Source organism: Cadophora gregata (assembly GCF_030347475.1).
Source record: "Cadophora gregata isolate MNR1 chromosome Unknown scaffold_10, whole genome shotgun sequence".
Classification (NCBI taxonomy): Eukaryota; Fungi; Ascomycota; class Leotiomycetes; order Helotiales; family Ploettnerulaceae; genus Cadophora; species Cadophora gregata.
In genome coordinates, this window is record NW_026695933.1 from 2,205,944 (window position 1) to 2,228,010 (window position 22,067).

Here is a 22,067-nt window from a genome sequence, read left to right on the forward strand (position 1 = left end):
CCTTACGTTAATGATAACTCCAAGATGATGAACGTGAAGCAGATAAAGTGGTGGTCTGCTCACGTGATTGTGCCCACCACATCGCTCGGATCTTTATTGGCTCAATGGCGTCAAGTGGAGACCTCGTAATCATGGCAGGCAGGCAGGGTAAGTCCAGCCTCAACATCCAAGTTCCAACTCCCTCGTCAGGTCTCGAACTCGATGACCTTGACGTTTACTTCACCACGAGACCAAGTCCTAGGTCCGCAAGCACGAACAAACAATCATATCACGCAACGAAACCTGTAAGGTCAACAACTATCCACGGCGACCAATCGCCAACACCTCTCATACATACCAACATCACCTCCCAACGTCCCATCAACCCACCCACAGACTGACCAGCAATGGCACACATCTCAGGCCTCGGCGCCTTCTTCATCATCGTCGCCTTCGTTCTAATCGGCAGTTGTATCGCCTGGGTAATCTACACTCACCTACGAGCGCGGCGACTCGGGCTCCCTCAACCGACCCTCTCCTCCTATAACCCTTTCCACAGCAGCTCCTCGCATTACGGGTCCAGCTCGTCCCAAGGAGGCGTTCTCGGCTGGGTCAATAGCAAAGTGAAAGGATTCCGCAATCGCGGCAACCGGTCTGCAGGCGGAGCGTACGAGGAACCTTTGAGCAGTAATGTTAGAGGGAGAGCAAGCAATCGCGGGTTTGGACCGCTGGATCCGGATGATGCGTGGGATGCGCGGGTTGGAACGGAAGCAGATGCGTATGGGCCTGGGGGTTATTATGAGGAGCAGGAGTTAGGACTACACAATGATCGAGGAGCTGGGGGACTTGCGCCTGGAGCCGGGGCTGGATATGGAGAGGCAAGCAGAGGGAGGAGTCTGAGTAGAGAGCCGGAGCCGTATATTGGGGGAAGTCAGGCGGGGCTGGATAGACGGTATGATGAGGAGATGGGGAGGAAACCGATGCCGCCTCCTGCACAGAACCCGTTTGATGATGCGGCAGAGCTGCCGAGTAATTCCAGTTTGAGAGGAGTCAGTCCGAGACCGATTGATACCGGGGTGGGGAATAGCTCGAAGGGACATAAGACGCAGGATAGTATCGATAGTCCGACGGAGAGGAGGTCGATGTTCAGGGAGAATATGTAGGATTTGTGATGGTACATGGGCTAGGCGTTTGGGGAACGAGATGAAATGCAATCTCTTTCGTTTGTATGTACTAGGGATTCAAAACGGAAGTTATGAACGATGATCTAGAGCATGATTTTGGGCTCAATGAATGACATTGACTTGAGCTGATGATACATTGGTTGTTGCGAGGTCAATGATCGGCTTCAACCAGTGGCCACAGAGACTCGGCCTGCATTCCTGCCTACAGAGTGTGTTCGCTTTCTGGAGCAGTCGTCTTACAGTGAGAAAACATGAAGCGGCATTCTGCCCATGCTCGTGGATGTTCATGTCAAGGCTCGCTTCTGTCCCTAAGCATATGAGCAAGCTGCACCATTTTTATGCTCTGGTACTGAGTCACTTCAAAAGAGCTTGACATCCACACTCCACCCCGCTCAAGAAGACAACAACTTTTCAACTCTCTTCTCCAAACTCTCCTCAAAGGCACTGACCCCCCTCTCAAGCACCTTCAACGCACCCCCCTTCAACAAAAACACCGTCCTCCTCGCCGCCGCACCATCATCCTCGCTCTCACTATCCTCCTCGTCACTCCCCACTTCATCCTTCTCCCCCTCCACAACCCTCCTGATCAAATACCGATCATGGCTAACCACAAGAATAGCTCCATTCCAGGAACTCAATGCATCAGCAAGCGCAGTCACAGTGTGGAAATCGAGATGCGTGGTAATTTCATCGAGGACGAGAAGTTGCGGGCTTTTCCAGAGGAGGCGTGCGAGTGCTAAGCGCACGAGCTGGCCGCCTGAAAGTTTTGTCAGGGGGACATCTGATGCCGTTCGGCCAGGGAGGCCAAGTGACCCTAGCAAGCCGCGGATTTCGCCCTCGTCCAGTTCGGATTCGACGTCCTTGGTGAGCAAAATGAGGGCTGTGAGTTCAGGTGTAGTCCGGCCGAGAGTTTGGAGCTCCTCGACGGCGTGTTGGGAGTAGTATCCCATTCTGAGGCGGGCATGTCGTGTTGCTGTTCCTTTGGTGGGTTTAGTGGTGTCGGTGAGGAGTTTGATGATAGTTGATTTACCGCAGCCGTTGAGGCCGACGATACCGACGCGATCACCCATATGGATAGTGAGGTCGACTTCTTGGAGGATGTTTGGTGGTGGAGGTTGAGATTTCTTGAGAATTGGATATCTGAACGTTACTTTTTCGAGGGAGACTAATGGGCCTGGGAAGCGGAGGTCTGGTGCTGGTGGGAGGAGGATGGAGACGCCTCTTTCGTCCACGGGGATGTCGATTTCAGCTCTGGCTGTGAGGTGGTACCCGACCAAATCTCGATTTAGTTTAAACCGGCCTCCTGTTGCGTTCTTCTCCATTCCCATTCTATTATCGAGTTTCTTCTGCCGGGATTTGGCTTGACGAAGCTTGTTCTCATCGCCAGCTGCTTTTCCTTGCTTGATATTCTGCTGGATCGTTTGCTGCATATGTGCTTTCTGCTTGTCTTGAGCTTCTTTCATGCGGCCGAGATACAGCTTCTTATCTCGGACTGAGTGATCATATGCTGTAAGATCACCTCGGAAGTAAGTTAAGTCTTGGTCACGAAGGATGATGAGTTCTTGGCAGACGGTATTGATGAAGTCTCGATCGTGGGAAACCAGAACTACCGATGGAGGATTGGGACCAGAGTCACGAAGCTGGACAAGGAACTTTTGAAGCCAGATGATTCCGAGAAGATCGAGGAAATTGGTGGGCTCATCGAGGATGAGAATATCGGTAGGTTGGAGCAGAACGCTAGCCAGATTTGTTCGCATTTTCCATCCTCCAGACAACGTAGAAACGGGCTTTTCCAGATTACTTTTTGGAAATCCAAGACCAGAGAGGATACTCCTCGCCTTGACTTCGATATCTGCGATTCGTCCTGGTTCGATTTGAGATTGAAGCTCGACGACAAGGTCGCTTGCTGCATGGGTTTCTTCCTTGACTGTGCCCTCGTCGATTTCTTCATCTGTTTGGTTGACACTGCAACTGATGAGATACTGCTTGGAGTAGCAAAATGAATCCTACCGTTCTTCAGACTCCGCTACTTTCTTCTCGAAAGCAATCAAAGCCTTCCTAGCCGCCATACCTCTAGTTCCACTCCGTAAGCGAGCATCTTTGTCATGCTCAAAAAGTTCCTTCTTCAATCGATCATGCTGGACTCGACGAAATGCTCGTAAAGGAGAGAGAGCAGATTCCGGAGTATCGATTGCTTTGGACAGAACTGAAATGGTAAGTATCATCCTTCGACGGTTGTTGTGGTGTCTCACTATCAATCTCTCGTTGAATCTCACTCCTCGAAGTCGCCCTATCGATCACCGCTTCCAGAACAGATAACTGGTTCCCTTCAAGCCTGATATTCTGCAACGAATTGGTGACCTCACCCTCTTCTGACCCATCATTCGAAGTCTGCTGCAGAATTGAAATTCTAGTCTGAATGGGAATGCCTGGAATGAGTTTCTCGGCAATAGCTTTCAAGATGGCTTGCGGAGGCATTAGTTGTGTTCTTCCAGGTAACTTGAACTGAGTCCACTCACTTGACTTTCCTGTTCCATTTCTTCCAATCAATGCATAGTGTACACCAGCCTTTAGTTTCAAGCTTGCATTAGCAAGGATTTCGAGACCATCAGCTCGGGCTTTGCCTTTGGGCTTGGCTCCTTTTGGCCCAGCGGAGGTGACAGTTATGTTCAGGCCTTCGATGTCAAGCTAGAGATCGTCAGCTGGCAGCACGGCTAAACAGATGGGTTGGGATTGCACCTCTTGATATACAGGGTTCTCGATATGGAAGCGAGTCTGTTTACATGACACCAGGATAGTGGTAGCTGCTTCTGCGGTAGTGGAAGTCATGGTCATGTGATGATCGGATTCAGGTGGGGGAAGTGAGGGGAATTGGCTGGTCGCTTTGTTGACGATTAAACAGGTATAGCAACTGGCTTTGAAGGGTGGTAAAATGATTGGCGAATGTATATACACATAGGAGAAGAAAGAGTGACCTTAATAAGGCATTGAAAGTGGCAAGCTGCCGTTTAAAAGATGAAGATATCAAGAACCCCAATTCAACCAATGTCGCGTCGATCAATCAGATCTGAGCCATCCGTTGCCGAACCTGTTCGGCCTGACTCATCGTTTGGGTTTTTGTGGAACGTTGCGACAATGAGTGTTGAAGATAATACTGCGAGATATGCAGCTAAAGTGTATTCTGACTCATTTCAAGGATGAAAGAAGAGAAAGAAGTTGTGAGATTGAGCTTGACGGGAAAAGTGGCTTGGATGACGCTATTCACGTGATATGTTTTGGCTTCTCCCTTTGCTCCTGAACTGGAGAAGACAAAGTCCATTATTTTCTCAATGTGGAAGTCATCTTGTTCTCAGAGACATCACAGGAAGTGGGAAATACAAAGCTCAATTGAGTAAGGAGTTTTTCTCCAACTTTTCATTAACTAAATCATGGCGAAAGAGCGAGTTACCACACAACTTCTCCATCTATCCTTGTCAAACACATCCAACGCTTACACGCTAGGTCGCTTCTCAGTGCTATTCTTCTCATACATAGTTCCCTCCGCACTCTCAGGGTCAGAAACATTCTCTCGTGCCTTGTACTGCGCAGAAGGAAGCAAGTTCATCTGATCCTCCTCGGAGTCGACCTTTGCGTTATCGAGCCAGAAAAGGATACCGCCGATGAAAGCGACGACTGCGACGACACCGTAGTTCCAGACCAGGAGAGGATCTTCGGCCAAGGCGACGAGTGCTTGAGCGAGAGCGGATGAGAGAGCGTTCATGAAGAGCGAGACGGCTGTAACCGAGGATCGCATGTTAACGGGGGCTTTGGTAAAGGCATACTCAAGCGAGGTCACCGATGCCATGATCTCGGAGAAACCGATGAGTCCGTATGGCAGAAGCTGTACCCAGACGGAGATGTTGGAGTGCCATTTTACTTCCTCTGCCTCGTCTAAGTAGCAGCTGTTGGCGTTGTTCCCGCCGCAAGGGGACTGCTTGTAAATGTACCATTGGGTAACAGTTGCAGAGACCATAGCCATGGATGCGAGGAAGAAGCCGCAGGCGATACGCTTGATGGGCGTGAAATGGAGACCTGCCTTTCTGCAAGCTGGATACACGACCTTGTCCATAACAGGGATGAGGATGACAATGAAGAGGGGGTTAAAGTTGGATACGATATCGTTAGGGACACCACCGAGCTTCATGGTAGCCGCTTGGGAAGTCAAGTTATTGGTCATTTGACCGTATGCAAGCCAGTACAGAGGGTACCAGAGGAACACCTTACAGGCGATCAGACCTCGGCGGACCTCGTCAACCCAGGCATCGTCGAAAGTCATCCATGCTGGCTTGTTAGCACCGAGATGCGACGGTTTGGCGACATCCCAAAATCCAGGAGCCTTGATGTTCCTGCGGAGAGTGACAGGGTTCATCGACCACTTCGGCTTCATGGCGAGCGACCACAATTTTGCAGCCTTCGCGATTGTCGATCCTTGAGGTGGGGTGAGCTTGTATCTGCTCTTGCAGAGGAAGATGACCATGGGGCAGAGGACTGGGGCTGTTAGAATTCGTTCGTCGTCAGAATCATGGGAGACTTACGCAGCATGAGCGTTGGAAGCAAATATGACAACCAGAAACCGATGTACTTTTCAGCATAAACCATACCGATGGATCCAGTCAAAGAACCAACATTGATCATGAGGTAGAAGTACAAAAAGACACGAGAAGTGGTAACAGCGGGGTCCATGATGACTCGCTCGCCCTTAGCCGTCGTTTTGATTCTCATGACATTCTCGGTACCTTTGAAAGTCAGTATTGCAGGAATTTCAGAATAAGCTTGACGTACATTGCTCAGCAATCAAAGGACTGATATTGGATTTGAAACCTCCAACACCAATACCCATAATGACGATACCGATAGCGAAACAAGCAATGGCTCCATCCGGGTTGGTGATGACTTGGGGAATAGCAGAGATAATTAGGATAACGTGGCCAACGAGAGCGATACCACAGGCGATTTGAATCGTCTTGAATCTACCCCAGTACTGATCTGCCATGTAGGCACCGAGAAGGGGCATGACGTAGGCCCAAAACTGGTTGCTGTTTCTGGTCAGTCACGCCCCGAATTTTTCAAACACAAAACACTCACAAAGTAGTCAGGCCAGTAGAGGCACGTTGGCCCATACCCAAGGCACCAGATTGTCCTTCCTTACCAGCACCGGTGCTACTTCCGGGCGGGAGAGGTTGCTGGATAAAGTTGACGACTGTTGAATGTTAGCTAGGTCATGACATCAGAAGTGTGATTGACACTTACAAACAGCGGTCGTTCCATAGTAGGAGAAACGTTCACACAATTCTACGAAGGCGATCGTATATGCAGACCATGGGATCTGTCCGGAAACACGACGAAGAGTTCTCAGCTCCTCCTCGGTTGGGATTTCGAATTCCTCTTCGCGAACGACCTGCTCGAGGCTCTCCTTGGTGGGTTCAACGACCGGAGGCTGGTGGACCTTGGCCGCCTCAATAGTTTCGAGACCACTTGCAGCGTTCATGGTGAATAGCGACTGGAGTGAGTATTCCGCGTGTTCAACAGTAAAACTTGTCGGGGGTGGTGGACTAATATATAACAGGTGAGGGGACAAGGTTTCATTGAACCCGCAGGTTAGATCGACGGTCGTCCATCTTGATCACTAACAATCCCAAGCCCGTCTCGGCGTCCTCTCTAACCTACCTCTTATCTCTGCCGAGCCTCTTGTCCACAGAATTGTCTTGTCAACTTCCCAAATTGGCGGAGCTTACTCGTACTTAGCACTCTGTTTAATGAGTCTTGAGTCGCGAGTGGAGAGCGTTCGCAGGCCTAGGCGTGGAGCTTAGAAGGCCTGGCGAGTCTTGTCAGACCCACAGCAGCAGTCGCTAATCCTCGCCTACTGGAATTCGCCATTCCATCAACGGTATTATTCTGGGACACTACACGGCACCATCTCCGTCTATGACACCTTTCGCTACCTTTCCACACTTCCTGGCCACATTTCAGCAGACTATTTGTATTGCAGCACACTTGTAAGAAATTTAAGGAATTGGGAATACAGCACACTGCACACCGCAAGACATAACAGCAGATAAGGAAACTCAGACTGCTGGGATGAACAAAGACAGACTTGACAGACCACTGTAACCCTGCCCACCAGAACTCAGACCAGCCAAAACTCACAGATTACCTCGGACCGGCAACTACAGTATGCACGCTACCGCGCCACTGCCCAGAATAATCTGGGGAAGACCGGATAACCAAAGCAGAAGGTGGTACCAGTCTACGAGGTAATGAGAACAAACACCAAGAAATCCCAAGATATCCTGCGCCTTCTGGAAACCGAAGCGGATATCAGAAAGGGGAGAAGCGGCAGATTGACAGGGACTGGATTGGACGGCCATATCACGGGCCAAGAAGCGAGCCAAGCGCCAAGCGCGATGGAAGTCGACTTGATCGCCACTTTTTTTGCCCACACGACCCATCCCAAATTCCCGGTGTGAGTGGAGTATTGAATCCGAATGCATCGCGAGCGCTGGGATTTGAATCGATTGTTGGAAGGGAAGGATACGCCACTCGATGATAAGGGAGGGACCGTGTGGGCGTGTAGGCTGGCACCACCCGCAATGGCTTTTCGCTCCCGCAGTCTGAATGTCCGACGACGTGAGAGGCTGGATGGTGGCTTGTTGGGTGAGGTGAGCTTCGATTCGTACGGAGGCGACTTAACCTTCCAGGTCTGGTAAGAAAAGCGAGTGGCCAAGAGAATGTTGGATGTCAAGAAGTCTTGCGCCGAAGTTATCCGCAGGACGCGAGCCGAGAATGTTGATAGTGGTCAGGAAATTGAAGGGGAAATGGCGCCCCGTTTGACGTGAGTGTTGTGCCCCGTTGAAGGTGGATGCTGCTGAATGGCGTCTTTAGATGATGGTTTGATGTGATGTTTTGAATGTCACATGATAAGCATCTTACTCCCAAGCAGCACTACCCCGCCTTGAGAGTTCTTACACGGATTGAAGCATTGACGAGAAATTTGGCAGCTTGGAGTTTCTCAGCACGTACAAGCTGTCTTGGATTCTCTTGACAATTCGGCAAAATCTTGCAAGTGAGATGTTTCCGCTATCCGATCTTCAATTGGTCGCTTTTTGTTGACCTCTCAAATGACTGGCCACTGAGGCCATTCGGATCTTCTCATCAACAGGCATCGCGACTGGTATACTTCACATGCGACTTGGAAAGCGTACTTGACCTCACAATCTTGGAAAGCGGAGATGACTAAAAATTATTTGTTCTGGTGTGTTTCTCAAACTCAAGCGAGTGCAGTGAGGAAAGGGTGAGGGTTAGCCCATCTGGATTTCTCATTTACAGCTTTTCTAACATACACCTCTCACACAACATAGGCACAACGATGCGAGAGAATCCCGAATTTTGTTAAGACTGCAGTTGCAGTTCGCAGGCATGACCTCAACTGATGCCCTATATCATGGCCGACTACAAGCCATGGTGGACACCGGTATTATTATCTGTATCAGATCCAAGCAGCTCCCGAAGTCCCAGGTGCAGGCTTCGAAATACTATCATGTTCCTTCCCATCCAACCTTCCCAGCAATCGAAAGGGTCTCTCCATCTTCATCCCTGCTCCTCCTCCCATTCTATCCCCATCAACTTCCCTCACCATTCCCACAACTCCTCCCCTCTTCCCTCCAAACCCTCTCAACGGCAATCAGACTCACGGCAAAAACCAGCGGTGCGGCAAACAGGAAGCCAGAAAATACGAAGAGGGTTTGGGGCAGGAATTGAAATATACAAGAGGAGATTGATGAGAGGTCGAGAAAACCGGTTAGAATCGTGAGGGGTGTAAGAGCGAAGAGAAGAGTCAAGTTGAGGGCGTGAGCGAGAGTAATACGTGGGTGAGGGTTATGAGTGCGGAGGAGGAACAGTGGGAGGGTGGCAATAGTGGAGAGGGTTAGAAGGAGAGCGAGGATCTGTTTCGGTTTGGTCAGTCAATCTTCCAGCCAGATTTATTGTGGATTTAGCTCTGTAGTGGAGTGGGACAAAGGATAGGTAAGAACTCACTGCATGAGCAGAATAGAAATGAGAGCGTTTTCCTTCCCCAAGAATACCCAAGACAATGGTTATGAGAAGAGCTGGGAAACCGACTGCGAGACCTATGAGGAGTTGCCATCTCTGGGTCTTGAGAAGGAATGGATAGCGGATCGAAGAACATGTCAGTGTGCCAAGGTTGCGAATCGAGTTGAGAATGAGGATGAAAGGGATAGCGAGGGCGTATACGATGGCTGCGAAAACATCTGACTTGTCAGCTTATCGAGGCGGCCCAATTTGGATAGCACTTACAATGTGCAATCGTCAGGTCCATATGTCTCTTCAGGCTATTTCCATTGACAGTGAGCAGCTGCTTCCCGACATTGATGGTGTAAGTATTCCCAGAATCCTCAATTGTGTATGTCTGATTTGCAAGGGCACCTAGAGCAGAAGTAAAATTTCGGAACCTGTCTCCTTCGAATGCTTTACTTCCTCGTAAGGCATGGATGATTGATGATACACCACCGACGCCGTCGCAGGATAAAGCGTCAACTCCCATCTGGAGAAACGGATCGAGTACTGAGCTGGTGGTCAAGGTGTTAAATTTTGAGGGTTTGATAGGAGTTTGGTCAGCTCGCACCGCATGGGATCGTTTGGCCCTTGCGGTTGAAGAATTCGACACTACACCTGCGGGTACAGAGTTTGAATCCAGAGCAGGCTTGCCCAGAGACTGGAGAAGACCTTTCGCAAATTCAAATCCCAGACCATTTCCCAACCCAACAGCCACGCCGCCGACAGTGTCGTTGTACGTACTCGATGTCGGAAGTGGCATCATACCAACCATCTGATCGGGACTTAGTCCAAAAACCCTGCTGATTCCACCTGCGTTTTCGATACTTTGCTGTACACCATCAACCAACCCAATAGTGAATACTTGAGCAATTCTCTTCGAACCAGATACCAACGACATATTGTCCGTAGCCTTCGATAGGAGCTGAGACAGCGTGTCATGTGCCAGGAACGAACTAGTCAGACCCCTCCCAAACATCTCGAGCACAACCGCAACATCTGGATCTGCAGGTGCTTCTGGAGCAGCCACGGCACTATCTGGTTGGATGTCCAGCCCAATCACTGCCCCATCACCAAGTCCACTGCCCAGACCTAGCGCAGCTTTCAAGACTGTCTGGCCAGAAATCCTACCTGTGACTTGGGAGATGACCATATTGAGACTCACACCATTCAGCAGCGACGTCGTAAAACCTTGGCCAAGATTCCCCGCTATGCCATTCAAGCCATCTGATCTGAACGATACATTTCCCGCTTGACGATCCGTCAGTTGCAGAGCAGATGCCGCACCACTTCCCAGCCCTTGAGCGAACGAGAGCGCTGCTACGTTGGCCTCTGGTCCCATCAGGCCTCCCATCACTGCGCCGAGGACTTTGGGAAAATCGACACCACCGAAAAAAGAGGATGTGAGACCTTGCCCAAGATTACCTGCGATGCCGTTGATGCCTGTTTTATCGAATGCGGCGACGTCCATGGGTTTGAGGTTCAGTCCTGCTGCTGCTCCACTACCTAGACCTTGTGAGAGGGAGCGGACCGCGAGATTTCGTTGGTCGTCGGTGGTTGGGAAGAAAGAATTTAAGTTCAGAGACCCGATCAGTTCGGCTGTAATGCCTTCTCCTAGCATTTCGGCTTTGGCGTTGATGCCAGAAGGTGGAAGGACAGCTGTGTTGGGTTGGAGATTCGCGGCTTTGATTTTGAGGCCTTGGATCGTTCCATTTCCGAGGCCGACGCCAAGGTAGCGAGATGCCTCGACGATGATTTGAAGGAGATTGTTTGTGACGGCTGCTGGTGAAGTAGGGTCTTGTCTTGGTTTAATTTTGGTCTCGATTGTGTCCAGGAGACTACGGACTTCTGGGTTATACGCATCTAGAATGATCAGCACATTCTGAATTTGGCTGGGTCGGACAACATACCATTCTCAATATCCTTGATTACATTTTGTAAAAGCTCCAATGTGTCGGTCAACTGATGACGAGGCGGCTCTACATCGGGGTAACTTTGTTGCGGCGCTTCAGATTTAAGTATTAGCAATTCTTGGAAGGGTGAGATATTAACGCGGCCTGTAGTGAGGCGAACGACGAGTATGGAAATAAGAGAAAGTATTAAAATGACAATCAGCTGCAAACATATTTGTACACGACGTCCGGACGTCTGTAATATAGGTGATGTATCATTACTCATAGCGACCTAGAAAGTGACGTTCTCGCCCAGCGAGTCGTCGAGGATAGAGTGGAGAACAGACAGGAAAAGGTAAGCAAAACAAACGGAAATGGTGAGCAATATATTACTTATTGGAGAAGTCATGTATGGATGGACCTCGTGTAACTTGGTAACCGTGCCTCGTGGTGTCATTCATGCTGATCGTTCATGAACGAGTTTGGGAAGCTAATGCCAGCTCAAGCTCATGGCATATTTGTCAATGCTTAGAACGGGAAAGCCGGAGAAGTTTGACAGGTTAGCGGAAGGATGGCCAAAACGAGAGGGGTTTCTCGCAACATTCCGTTCGATTCAAACGATGTGAACTGCACCAAAACGACCGAATCGGGAAGACATTTAGAAATGTGGGTTTGTGACAAGAATTTGAAAGAGAAGGATATCCTCGCTATGTGGCGACATAGCTTTACTGCCCTGAAGATGATTTGTGGTTGTCGAAATAGCCTTTAAGCTCAGATCAGAGCCTGTGCAGTGTGCTCGGACTTGACGTGTCGGTGGTTATATTTTTGGAGCATCGCGATTGGCGGAGACGCTATCAGTTTTTGCTTGTCAATGGCTCTCTCCATGGCAGAGAATGTCGATATGAGCTGTAAATAGACTTGCAAAGAGCAGCAGCTGCGCTGAAAAGAACAAGCATGCGCAAAACATGAATCGAACACAACTAAGCAGTTGGGAGGAAAAGGTGACGTCTATTTGGCATTTGAAAAGCCTGAAGAAAAGAAAAAAAAAACGTTCTTCAGGGTAACTGGCACATCATATACTTATAATTTGCGCAAGACTGCTGTGAAAGCTTGCCTGGCCTTGTTCAAACCTTTCTGATAAAACTGATTCGGGGGTGAACAGAACTCGTGAACCTTTCGCAATGGATTGCTGAGGAATCGTCGGTCGGTAGCATTGCTTGTAGAAGCATTGAGTGAACGATAAATAACAAATGATCTCCACAGATTCATTGAAAGGTCTGTAAGACAATTAGCTATGAGAATAGGAGTCGTTTGAAAGCAAGGCAATAGGGAAACTTCCCGTAACTACGGAAGATCAAAACTTCACATCCTATGCACATGTATTAGGAATTTTGTTCTGTTTATGAACTCCATATAACATCCAACAGAGCCAGAAAGCTTTGACAAAATATGTAGCCTTAGTATGTTCCATGGTATCCATGAATACCCAACCTTGATTACCCAAGGATCCGATCAGTGACATACACTCTTAGGTAGAGGCGAACCATTTCCACCAACGCCTCGCTAAATCGCAAGAAAAATCAGACATAATCGCCCTACCAACACTTTCAGTACTCCTGACCGCCATCCTCTCCATCATCGTCATCACCATCCTCTCCACCATCGAAATACTGCTCGGCATCATAGTCACCTCCATCCTCATCATCAAACTCAGAATCAACAGCCGCCTCATCCTCCTCTTCATCGTTTTCATCATCAACACCCTCGACCGCATCATCAATCTTCTCAAGCAAGATCTTGGTTTTATCCTTACTATCATCCCCTTTGGCACCCATCATGTGCGCTTTATTTTGCATAGCTCGATCGATGTGTTTCTTGACCGCGATACCAGACTTGCCTTCCAGCGTGTCCCAGAGTTCCTCGGGGAAAAGAGTCTTATCTGCAGAAAATAAGTATGGTCCAGCACCTTAATACGAGCCACTTACCGAATGAAGCATCGGAGAGCTTGGGCAGAGTATTCTTTTTCGGGGCATATCTCATGGAGTAGGTCTCAACACCAGTGAAAGGATCCATATCTGCCTTTACATTCCCGCCGTATTGGGCATTAAACTGCGCCTCGCTGAATATCTTAGTGGGAGCATCGGAATTGCGCTTGGTGGATTGTGTATAGAGGGGACCACGGTGAATTCTGGCTTGGAGGTTGCGAAAGTTGTTGATTTCTCGGCGCTCTTTCTCGGTGAGATGGGCTGGTTTCTTGAGGTTTGGATGAGGCTGCGCAAGTTAGAACAATAATCAAATGCATCCGCGTCTCCAGATGCGTACAGGGAAGAGTTCTGAAGGTTTGGTCTCTAGAACGGCGCCAGCATCATATTCCCATGTTGCTCCCTTCAATTGACCTGGATTGAATCCACCGCGGCCACGACCTCGTCCAGCCATTTTCTCTCTCTGCGCCTTGCTAGGGAGCTTTCAAGGTGGATGAACTGGCTTGTTCGAGGGACCAACTGTGCTGTCTGCAGATGTGCTTGTGAAGATGAATGTGTCACAGGGACTGGTAGTATCGGTCTCCTCCGCGTTCTGGTCCTCTCCTCCAAAGTTGAACTGAAATGTGGTGTTGTTGTTGTCTCTGCTCTCGATGTTCTCTCGGTCTGCGTCAGAAAATAAATCGAGCTCCTGTATGCGGGCTGGCGGGGTGGTTGTGCGGCCGCCTCCGCCGCTTCGAGCCGCAACCAGTGGAGCTGGCAGGGTGGCAACAACACCGGAATCCATTCCCGCTCTCGAGCTTCATCGGGTCGAACAGTGAGGCCAGCGTACAAAGGAACAGGTCGCCAGTTACTCCGGCCGTTGACAAAGGCATCGTGTTGATCGCCCTGGTCCTTGAGCTGCCAGGCTGACTCATTGGGAGAAAGCAAGGTGGATCTGACCTGCAACTCACTCTGATCTTGGACTTCAGCCTTGTCGGCCTCGTTGGCATCTGCAGCCTCCATCTCGAACTGATCGCTGCGGCAGTACTGCAACACTCTGACATCTTGTCCGCATACCTCCGTCCTCGTATCCTCGGTCTTCGACCCATCGCCATGGAGGACGTCCCTATTACGGGGCTTGAGGAGCTTGAGAGGCACCTACAACACGTCGTCGACACGCCAGAAACCCCTCTAGACGCGAAGCTTTTCGACGAGGTGGAACTGCAACTCACTGGTATGGTCTTCTGCCCTTTGTTTATCTGCGATCTAACCCGTGGCAGATTACAATATTCCTCCTCTAATCCCGCGCCTGCTTCCGAACCTCTCCCAAATCTTGTTGACATACGAACAAGACCCCGCCATTCTCGCCAGCCTCGCCATCAAGCTCCTTCGACCAATTCAATTTACTCAGGCGCTCACCTTGGCCTCTGAAGATGCCTTAATCCAAGCTCTACGATCTCCCGCTCCATCCGCAAACATTCTGGCCATAACAGTCATTGAAAAGGCAGCCCGCAGCCCCAGCGATACCGCAATCCTGTCGATCATGAAGGCTTTGGTAGAGAACTTTCTACAGACATGGCTCAGCACACCGGACGTCGGAGTCGCAGAGAAGGCTACAAAGGTTCTAGGTGATCTTCTCGAAGTAGACTGTGATCGTAGATCTTCTGCTGGAATAGATACAAAGATGAATGGGCTACAGCTTGCATCCGGTATGCCACCAGGTCAGGGACTCTTGTGGCGTCGAATTTTCCAAGACCGTGAAATCTATCAACTTCTCTTCTCCCTATGCAGCTCTTCGACGGCCGGAACGAGCGACGGCCAACTTAACGAGAGACAAAAGTCATTAGCGCAAGCAAGACTGTTGAGAGTATTACCAAGACTCGCCACCCTCGACTTCCAGACTATAACCCGCTCGCAATTCCCTGACGTTGAGAAATCATACGAAATTGGTCAACCAGGTGTACTCTACTTTGCTACGGTTGATATGGTCAACAAGGAAGAGGATATGTTGATGCATATCACCCTGATGGATTTCTTTGCGGAATTCCTCGAGATGATGAGTACTACGGAGCTCACCAAATCTACTATGGACTACCTGGCAGCGCTGGTTAAAAAGGTCGCGTCATCAGATCCTACGATGTACAAGCATCTCGAGACAATCGCAATGTCTCCGGAGACCGCTGAGACGTCTCCTGAATTGGTGGACCTGTTGCTCAAATTGAATGAGTATCCTTGAACCATGGATTCTGAATCATTTCAGTCTAGACAGCGAAACAATCTCAGCCTCAAAAGTCTGCATAGGGACGCATATCATGGCAATCTCATGGCGTACCTGAAACCCTAAAATTGGGCAAACCGGGTCCATGGCTCTCAAAGACTCACCACACCAGCCCGGCGCTGATTCCGAATGGCCAATTGGGTGGTCTCAACAGTATTATTTTTGAGATGTGAGAAAGACGTGTTGTGAAATATCACAAAAACATTAGCGAGTTTCTCTCCCTTGCTTGGTGGACGCGAACTGTTGCCAAACACAACCAAGTGGATTGACGGGATCTGCCGCAACTGTCCAATTCAGTATCATGAAAGGAAACTCATTAGATATCAGAGCCTAGTATGCATCTTCACCTCCTCCTTCATGACGTTTCGAGTTTCTGCTTTTCATCCCGTTCACAGGGCTCCGGTTTGCTTTGGATGCTCCTATGATTTAGCAATCCCCTCTCGCCCCCTTCCAATGTCCCCAACCTCCTGAGTAGTGCATCTTGTGCAAAACGCTCAGAAACTCTAGTGACTATCCAAATTTTGATATATCATAATAAATGTATGTGTATGCAGCAGCAGAGGCGTAGATACACCTACATTTTGAGACTATGCGGTTTCAATTCCCTTGCACCTGCTGTCTTTCCCTTTACAGCTTTCAGCTTCTGGCTGGCGCGGTCGTGTTGAGCCTCAAATGAGGATCATGTAGGCATTGAGTGGTATAAAAGCGCTATGCCGTCTGACCATATGAGGTTCAACCCAATTCTTCCTCATTTCGACAACTTCTTTCTGGTTTTAGCATCATTCATTCTGCTTAACCCACCATCATGAGCCGCCCTTCATTTATCCAGCTCCTGGTACTCAGTACCATACCCTTCTCTCCTGTCGATGCTGCACGATATCGTTTCTATGGAGCCAATGATGTCAAACGCAACGCGAATGACTTTGCAAAGCGGGATGTCCCTCTCACTCTCGCCGACCCGGTTACTGTCACGATCTGTGATAGCTCGGTCTTGAGTTCCGCCATTGCGTCTGCTACTTCTGCATTCGAAGAAAGCTCGAGTGCCGATCTCAGCTCTGCACTAGCATCTGCCACTTCAGCATTCGAGGCTAGCTCCAGTGCAGAGATCAGCTCTGTATTAGCATCTCTGACTTCGGCGCTCGAGTCCAGTTCTAGTCTGGCAGCGCAGTCTTCGTCTGCCCTTGCTGAATCATCTTCCTCTTTGTCCAGCGCCATTGAGGTCTTCTCTTCGATCTCTGCATCTGCCGCCGCCTCCTCGGAATTGCCTTCGCTCACTGAGGTGTCCAGCACATTCGTTGCAGAGCCTTCTTCTCTGGTTTCATCCGTTGAAGCTTCTGCAACCGAGGTTCTTTCCAGCACTGTCGAAAGCTCCTTCGCCTCATTCGAGACGTTTGCTCCAAGTTCAGTCCTCGGTAGTGCATCCAGCATCGAACCAAGCTTTGTGAGCTCGTCTGTTGTGGAGAGTACTTCCGAGGCCCCCTCGTCGACCGAGGTTGCTGTCTCGGAGTCTTCCGCTCTACCTTCGCTGTCAACAGAGACCATTCCAACCAGTTCCGCCCCTGAGAGTTCTGTCATCGAAACCTCAATACAAGAGTCTTCTCTCGTTGAGACCTCTAGAGATGCTGCGTCGACCACAGTCTCGGATATTGTCAGCTCTACCGTAGAGCCATCCACATTCGTAACTTCGGTTGCTTCGTCCATTACATCTGTTGAGGTCGTCACCTCAGTCATTGAGGTCTCAACCTTCGCCAGCTCTGAATCGACATTGGCTGCTAGCTCTGCAGAGTCGAGCAGTGAGGTGTTCAGTTCCATCTTGTCGACGTCAGTCTTTGAAAGCTCTGCTTTCCCTACTTCATTCTCATCCGAGGCGGCTAGTACCTTTGTGGGAAGCTCTACAGCTGAGACTTCGGAATCTGCATCAGAGACTGGTCTGTCGTCCTCACTCGTTGAGTCGAGTGCCATTGCTTCATCAACTGAGGTTTTGCCGACGTCCGTCCTCGAAACTTCCACAGAACCGACTTCGTTCTCGAGCGAGCTGCCTAGCCCTTCTGTGGGTAGCTCTGTCGTCGAGACTTCGGAAGTCGCATCGGAGACCATATTCTCGTCCTCAGTTCCTGAATCGAGTGTAGTCTCTAGCTCCGTTGCTTCTTCAACAGAAGTTTTATCATCGTCGGTGCTGCCATCCAGCGTCGAGTCTAGTGCAAGTTCTATTCCTTCCACAGAATCAGTGTCTACCTCGGACATCTCGACTCCCAGCGCATCTGAGTCAGTCTTCGTCCCAAGCTCAACATTCATTCCAGAGAGCTCATTGGTCCTTTCTACTGCTGTGGAATCTAGCACTGAGGTCATTTTCACTTCCAGTGCCGTTGTTCCAGAAAGCACTGCTTCCGAAGTCACCACAATTGAGTCTTCCGCTCTTGCTAGCTCTACAATTGAACCAGGGGCATCATCAACGTTTTCGTCGGCCCTTGTTAGCTCAACTGCCGTATCTGTGGAATCATCTTCAATCGAGCCATCGCTTGCAAGTTCCACCGAGGTGCTTGAGAGCTCGACTTCTTCTGTCGCTGTGGAACCAAGCTCTGTGATTCCTTCGACTGTTGCAACTTCTTCTAATCTTCCCGAACCCAGCTCGATCTTCTCATCTGTCTTCACTACCCCAATTGAAACCTCTTCATTCGCTAGCTCGACAATTGTCCTTGAACCATCTTCCACATCCGTACCAGAATCCTCAACTGGATCAGAAAGCAGTTCGGTCTTCTCCGCAACAGCTGAATCATCTTCATCTGTTAGCTCGACGATTCTGGAAATCTCGTCCACGCTTGTGCCAGAGCCTACTTCCTCCATTTCCTCAGCTATTGCACCTTCTTCTGATCTTCCAGAAATCAGCTCGGTTTCCTCGACTATTCTTGCAACCTCGGTAGAGTCATCTTCATCTACTAGCTCAACCATTGAGCCCGAATCGTCGTCTACAACTTTACCAGAGCCCACTTCGTCGAGCTCTTCTGTCTTTGAATCGTCCACTGAGATCCCAGTATCCAGTTCGAGTTCTTCATCCATTGTATCTTCAATTGAATCGTCGACAGCCAGCTCCACGACTGTACCAGAGGAGACATCTTCATCTATTATTTCAGAGACCAGTTCGACAACATCGACAACTTTCAGTACGAGCACGACATTTTCAACTTCCACAACTTTATCCAGTTCTACGACTTCGTCTAGCTCTACAGTATCTTCATCTTCCACGATCTCCTCGTCTTCCAAAACATCTTCATCTTCCAAGACAAGTTCTTCCAAGACATCTTCATCTTCTACGACATCACCAACAGCGACTTGCACTTCCAATGCAGTTCTTGTCAATGGTGGTTTCGAAAACGGAACATTTGCTGCGACCTGGAAGCAAGGACCAGCCCCATACACAGCAGCGAATGGACCGCCAACAATCAAGAAGTCCTCTGATACAGGAGTCCTGTCCTTCGGTACCAAATACCTGTTAGTTCTATCCATATTTCTCTCATTCTCTACTAACATGCAATAGTGAAACTACGGTTGAAGACGGCAAAAGTGCTTGGATTACTCAGGACATCCCCATCTGCCCCAAGACTAAATACACCATCTCTGGATACGGTCAACTGGCCGTGGCTCCTGTCAAGGTCAAAGGGCAACCCACTCCTCCAGTGTGTAAGCTACAACTCTGCGAAGGCTTCACCAACAAGTGTACTCGCTTGGCATCGCTCAACGCGAAGGGCTTCACCTATGTTAGCACCACGTTCACGACAGCCAAAGCCCAGGCCCTAGTGCAGTTCCAAGTCAAGGTTGAATGCCCACTTATCACGGCCGGACATGTCAACACGATCTATTTGGACGGATTCAACTTTGTCAAAGCATAATTGGCGACTTTTGCCTGGGGCTCATCTGTCTGGACGGGCGGTTGGGCTGAGGGAGGTGGAATGGTTTGGTGAAAGCATGTTTACATTATTCTTAACAGAGAACCAATTAGACTTGATACATATATAGATAATTAATTTCTTTAATACTTCTCTTTCCTTCTCGTACTTGGTCTCGGTGACTGGAAGTCGAAAATTGCCGTTGTTGAAACTAACATTTAATGAATAGGAAGGAGAACTAGCTTATCTAAATATTGAACTATCAAGCTCTATGTGCCGCGATCTCGACTCTTCAGTTAATATGAAGAGTAAGCTGTATTTACTACTATCGGTCTATTTCTAGCCTCTATATATTAACCGCTGCCGGTTTTCCGGCTATTAATCTTAGCCGACCGATCCGGAGGTAGCTTAGAATCATACTATTTGTGACTACTAGTACTATAAAGATAGGACGTCACGTGGAGTACTGCCTCATATACTAATTAATAAAATATGAAAACAAAGGTCGTCTCTGTAACGGTCCGGTATTTACTCGCTGTAAATACAGAAGGCTGCAGTTGATCTCTGATGATCGAGAGGTAGGTGTATCACGTAGACGGGAAGACAGTTACTAAGTATCAGAATACTATTTGAAGTTGAGCACGAAGCTCCTATCTAATGGCAGACGTGCCAGTCTTATATAGAACCTTCGTTAGCCTTGGATCCCTATGGGTCCTATGATCCCAGGCTCCAGGAACCTTGGACCCTATGGTTCCAAAAGCTCCATGCCATCACGTGACACATGGTCCCGTGATTTCGTTCCTAGTTCTTGGCTTCTCTGTGCAGCAATGCTGCCGAGCCTCAGGGCCAAGACACACGTGATACTCCTTCTGAGTGCGTTCGTAACACTATCCCCCTTCTTGCCTAGCGTGGTCCCCACGCTTAAGTATGCCAAAGGAAATACCGACGACGACCCATGGCCGTCTTCTTCTTTCATCATGTCCTCCAAAACCACCAAATACAAACAAAGGATAGCACTTGCTGAAACGATCAACTCCTACGGCTCGCCCAGCATGCCGTGTTCCAATTGTATTCGCTACCATCGCAATTGCGTGGTCCTGAATGAGAAGTCCCAGAGGTGTGGGGAGTGTGTCCGTCGCGGCGTGAAATGCGATGCTCTTCAGGTTTCTATCGACGACCTCCAAAGTCTTCGTATGGAGGAAGATCGCCTGAAGTTTGAGAGAGATATGGCCTTCGAGGCGGCCATGGCCGGCCTGGCTCGCGTCCGCGAGCTCGAGCAGCGCCAAGCCGAGCTTCGCGAGCGAGGGAGGGAAATGCTTCGTCGTGGTCTGAGAACTCTGGATGAGTTGGACGAGGCTGAGGCAAAAGAAAGAGTGGAGAAGGCGGAGGCGCGGGAAGCAGCGGAGAGGGAGAAGCAAGCTTCTGCCGCTCGGCCACCTACACCGCCGCCCGCCGGCGACTCCTCCGAGTTCCACCTGGTTGATGAACCGCTGCCTGACTTTGGGAACTCCTTCTGGGAAGACCTGGGTTTCGTTGATGGAAACTTCGCAGCAACCCAGGGCAGTGGAGGTTAGACTTGGGTTCCCAGGTGTTTTCTGACTGTGGGTACCCCTTCCACTTGATCAAATATCGTGTTTTGCCGTGGTAGTTCTGACAGTCGAGGATAGCCTCTACTTCGTATTCGGCGTTCGGATTGACCGGTTGTATTTCGGTGACAGGAGCAGGCGGTGCTCCTGGCGGTGCTGGTTCGAGGAGAGATATGTGGAATACTGGGTGGATGTTCATTGTCTTTGGCAGAGCTAGTTGATAATTGACTGGTCCCTTGACTTTGGCAATCCTGAACGGTCCTAGCTTTTTGTGATCCAATTTGTGACTTGGTCTTTTGGTTGCGATATTCTTTCTGAGTAAGTAGACTTTATCCCCCTCCTTGAGCGTTGGTCCCATGCTACGCTTTCTGTTGTAGTAGATCGCAGATCTCTGCGCGATGAAGAGAATATCGGCTGACAATTCTTCATGGAGCTGTTTAAGCTCACCTGCCTGTAGTATGGCTTCTTGCGCGGTACCCTGACCGGCTATTGGTGGGTTGTATGCCGTGGGATTGTGCCCATAATTCGCGTAGAACGGCGATACTCCAATGGTCTCTTGATCCGCGCTGTTATATGCAAACTGGGCAAGTGGGAGTAGTTGCACCCAGTCGTCCTGCTTGTAGTTCACATAACACCGAAGATAAGTCTCCATTATCTGGTTGATTCGTTCTGTCTGTGCATCGGTCTGAGGATGGAATGCGGTTGACATTTTCTGCTTCATTCCTAAGAGCGCGATGAGAGTTTTCCAGAACTTCGAGGTGAAGAGCTTGTCTCTGTCTGAGATGATCTCATCTGGTATTCCGTGGCTTGCGAAGATTGTTCTGAGGAATACCTGCGCCATCATGGGCGCGTCCTGTGTTCCAAGTACTGGTACCATGTACGCGTACTTTGTGAACCTATCCGTTATTACACAGATCGAGTTGTATACGATTCCTGTGACTGGGTCTTTCGAGGGTGGTAGCTCGACCACGAAATCCAAAGCGATTGATTTCCATGGGCGAGGTGGTGTTGTTGGTGACTTCATGAGCCCATACGGAGCATGGTGTGATGCCTTGTTCCGGATGCATGTGTCGCACGACGCTACCACGTCTTTGACTACCTTCCTCATACCTGGGAAGTAGTATTCCCTGGATAGCCTAGACAGTGTCTTAGCTACCCCCTGGTGTCCATGAGCGGGCAGCCCATGCCAGTGCG

The 22,067-nt window shown here is 49.5% G+C and overlaps 9 protein-coding genes across 9 annotated transcripts; 4 read left to right on the top strand and 5 right to left on the bottom strand.

Annotated features, from left to right (window-relative positions):
- Positions 1 to 386: 386 nt before the first annotated feature.
- Positions 387 to 1,142, top strand: ONS95_002089 (uncharacterized protein; the record flags this gene model as incomplete). Its single annotated transcript, XM_058495325.1, has 1 exon — positions 387 to 1,142. One exon carries the CDS (start codon positions 387 to 389, stop codon positions 1,140 to 1,142), a length of 756 nt encoding a protein of 251 aa, XP_058355638.1.
- A 413-nt stretch (positions 1,143 to 1,555) lies between these two features.
- Positions 1,556 to 3,998, bottom strand: ONS95_002090 (uncharacterized protein; the record flags this gene model as incomplete). The annotated part of the gene is made up of 5 exons (XM_058495326.1): positions 1,556 to 3,128; positions 3,174 to 3,369; positions 3,416 to 3,628; positions 3,683 to 3,851; positions 3,903 to 3,998. 5 exons carry the CDS (start codon positions 3,996 to 3,998, stop codon positions 1,556 to 1,558), a joined length of 2,247 nt encoding a protein of 748 aa, XP_058355639.1.
- ONS95_002091 (uncharacterized protein) lies at positions 3,174 to 6,715 on the bottom strand. Its single transcript, XM_058495327.1, has 5 exons — positions 5,985 to 6,715; positions 5,738 to 5,938; positions 3,903 to 5,690; positions 3,683 to 3,851; positions 3,174 to 3,628 (listed from the first exon to the last, which is right to left on the bottom strand). The coding sequence occupies exons 1-3, from the start codon at positions 6,214 to 6,216 to the stop codon at positions 4,654 to 4,656; spliced, it is 1,470 nt and encodes a 489-aa protein (XP_058355640.1). The 5' UTR covers positions 6,217 to 6,715; the 3' UTR covers positions 3,174 to 3,628; positions 3,683 to 3,851; positions 3,903 to 4,653.
- Positions 6,716 to 8,821: 2,106 nt separating this feature from the next.
- ONS95_002092 (uncharacterized protein) lies at positions 8,822 to 11,573 on the bottom strand (the record flags this gene model as incomplete). Its single annotated transcript, XM_058495328.1, has 5 exons — positions 8,822 to 9,145; positions 9,237 to 9,469; positions 9,516 to 11,135; positions 11,183 to 11,278; positions 11,558 to 11,573. The coding sequence occupies 5 exons, from the start codon at positions 11,571 to 11,573 to the stop codon at positions 8,822 to 8,824; spliced, it is 2,289 nt and encodes a 762-aa protein (XP_058355641.1).
- A 1,198-nt stretch (positions 11,574 to 12,771) lies between these two features.
- ONS95_002093 (uncharacterized protein) lies at positions 12,772 to 13,600 on the bottom strand (the record flags this gene model as incomplete). Its single annotated transcript, XM_058495329.1, has 3 exons — positions 12,772 to 13,103; positions 13,150 to 13,435; positions 13,487 to 13,600. The coding sequence occupies 3 exons, from the start codon at positions 13,598 to 13,600 to the stop codon at positions 12,772 to 12,774; spliced, it is 732 nt and encodes a 243-aa protein (XP_058355642.1).
- A 30-nt stretch (positions 13,601 to 13,630) lies between these two features.
- Positions 13,631 to 14,148, bottom strand: ONS95_002094 (uncharacterized protein; the record flags this gene model as incomplete). The annotated part of the gene is made up of 2 exons (XM_058495330.1): positions 13,631 to 13,943; positions 13,976 to 14,148. The coding sequence occupies 2 exons, from the start codon at positions 14,146 to 14,148 to the stop codon at positions 13,631 to 13,633; spliced, it is 486 nt and encodes a 161-aa protein (XP_058355643.1).
- A 90-nt stretch (positions 14,149 to 14,238) lies between these two features.
- ONS95_002095 (uncharacterized protein) lies at positions 14,239 to 15,361 on the top strand (the record flags this gene model as incomplete). The annotated part of the gene is made up of 2 exons (XM_058495331.1): positions 14,239 to 14,359; positions 14,406 to 15,361. 2 exons carry the CDS (start codon positions 14,239 to 14,241, stop codon positions 15,359 to 15,361), a joined length of 1,077 nt encoding a protein of 358 aa, XP_058355644.1.
- An 847-nt stretch (positions 15,362 to 16,208) lies between these two features.
- Positions 16,209 to 19,290, top strand: ONS95_002096 (uncharacterized protein; the record flags this gene model as incomplete). Its single annotated transcript, XM_058495332.1, has 2 exons — positions 16,209 to 18,892; positions 18,939 to 19,290. 2 exons carry the CDS (start codon positions 16,209 to 16,211, stop codon positions 19,288 to 19,290), a joined length of 3,036 nt encoding a protein of 1,011 aa, XP_058355645.1.
- Positions 19,291 to 20,264: 974 nt separating this feature from the next.
- ONS95_002097 (uncharacterized protein) lies at positions 20,265 to 20,861 on the top strand (the record flags this gene model as incomplete). The annotated part of the gene is made up of 1 exon (XM_058495333.1): positions 20,265 to 20,861. The coding sequence occupies one exon, from the start codon at positions 20,265 to 20,267 to the stop codon at positions 20,859 to 20,861; it is 597 nt and encodes a 198-aa protein (XP_058355646.1).
- Positions 20,862 to 22,067: the final 1,206 nt, after the last annotated feature.

Excerpts from the sequence above, each read along its gene's own strand:
- ONS95_002091 (XM_058495327.1), bottom strand. The coding sequence starts at position 6,216 with ATGCCCCTTCTCGGTGCCTACATGGCAGATCAGTACTGGGGTAGATTC. Across the intron at positions 5,939-5,984 it reads TCCTTTGATTGCTGAGCAAT|GTACCGAGAATGTCATGAGA; the intron begins GTACGTCAAGCT and ends TGACTTTCAAAG. Across the intron at positions 5,691-5,737 it reads GCTTCCAACGCTCATGCTGC|TCCTCTGCCCCATGGTCATC; the intron begins GTAAGTCTCCCA and ends TAACAGCCCCAG.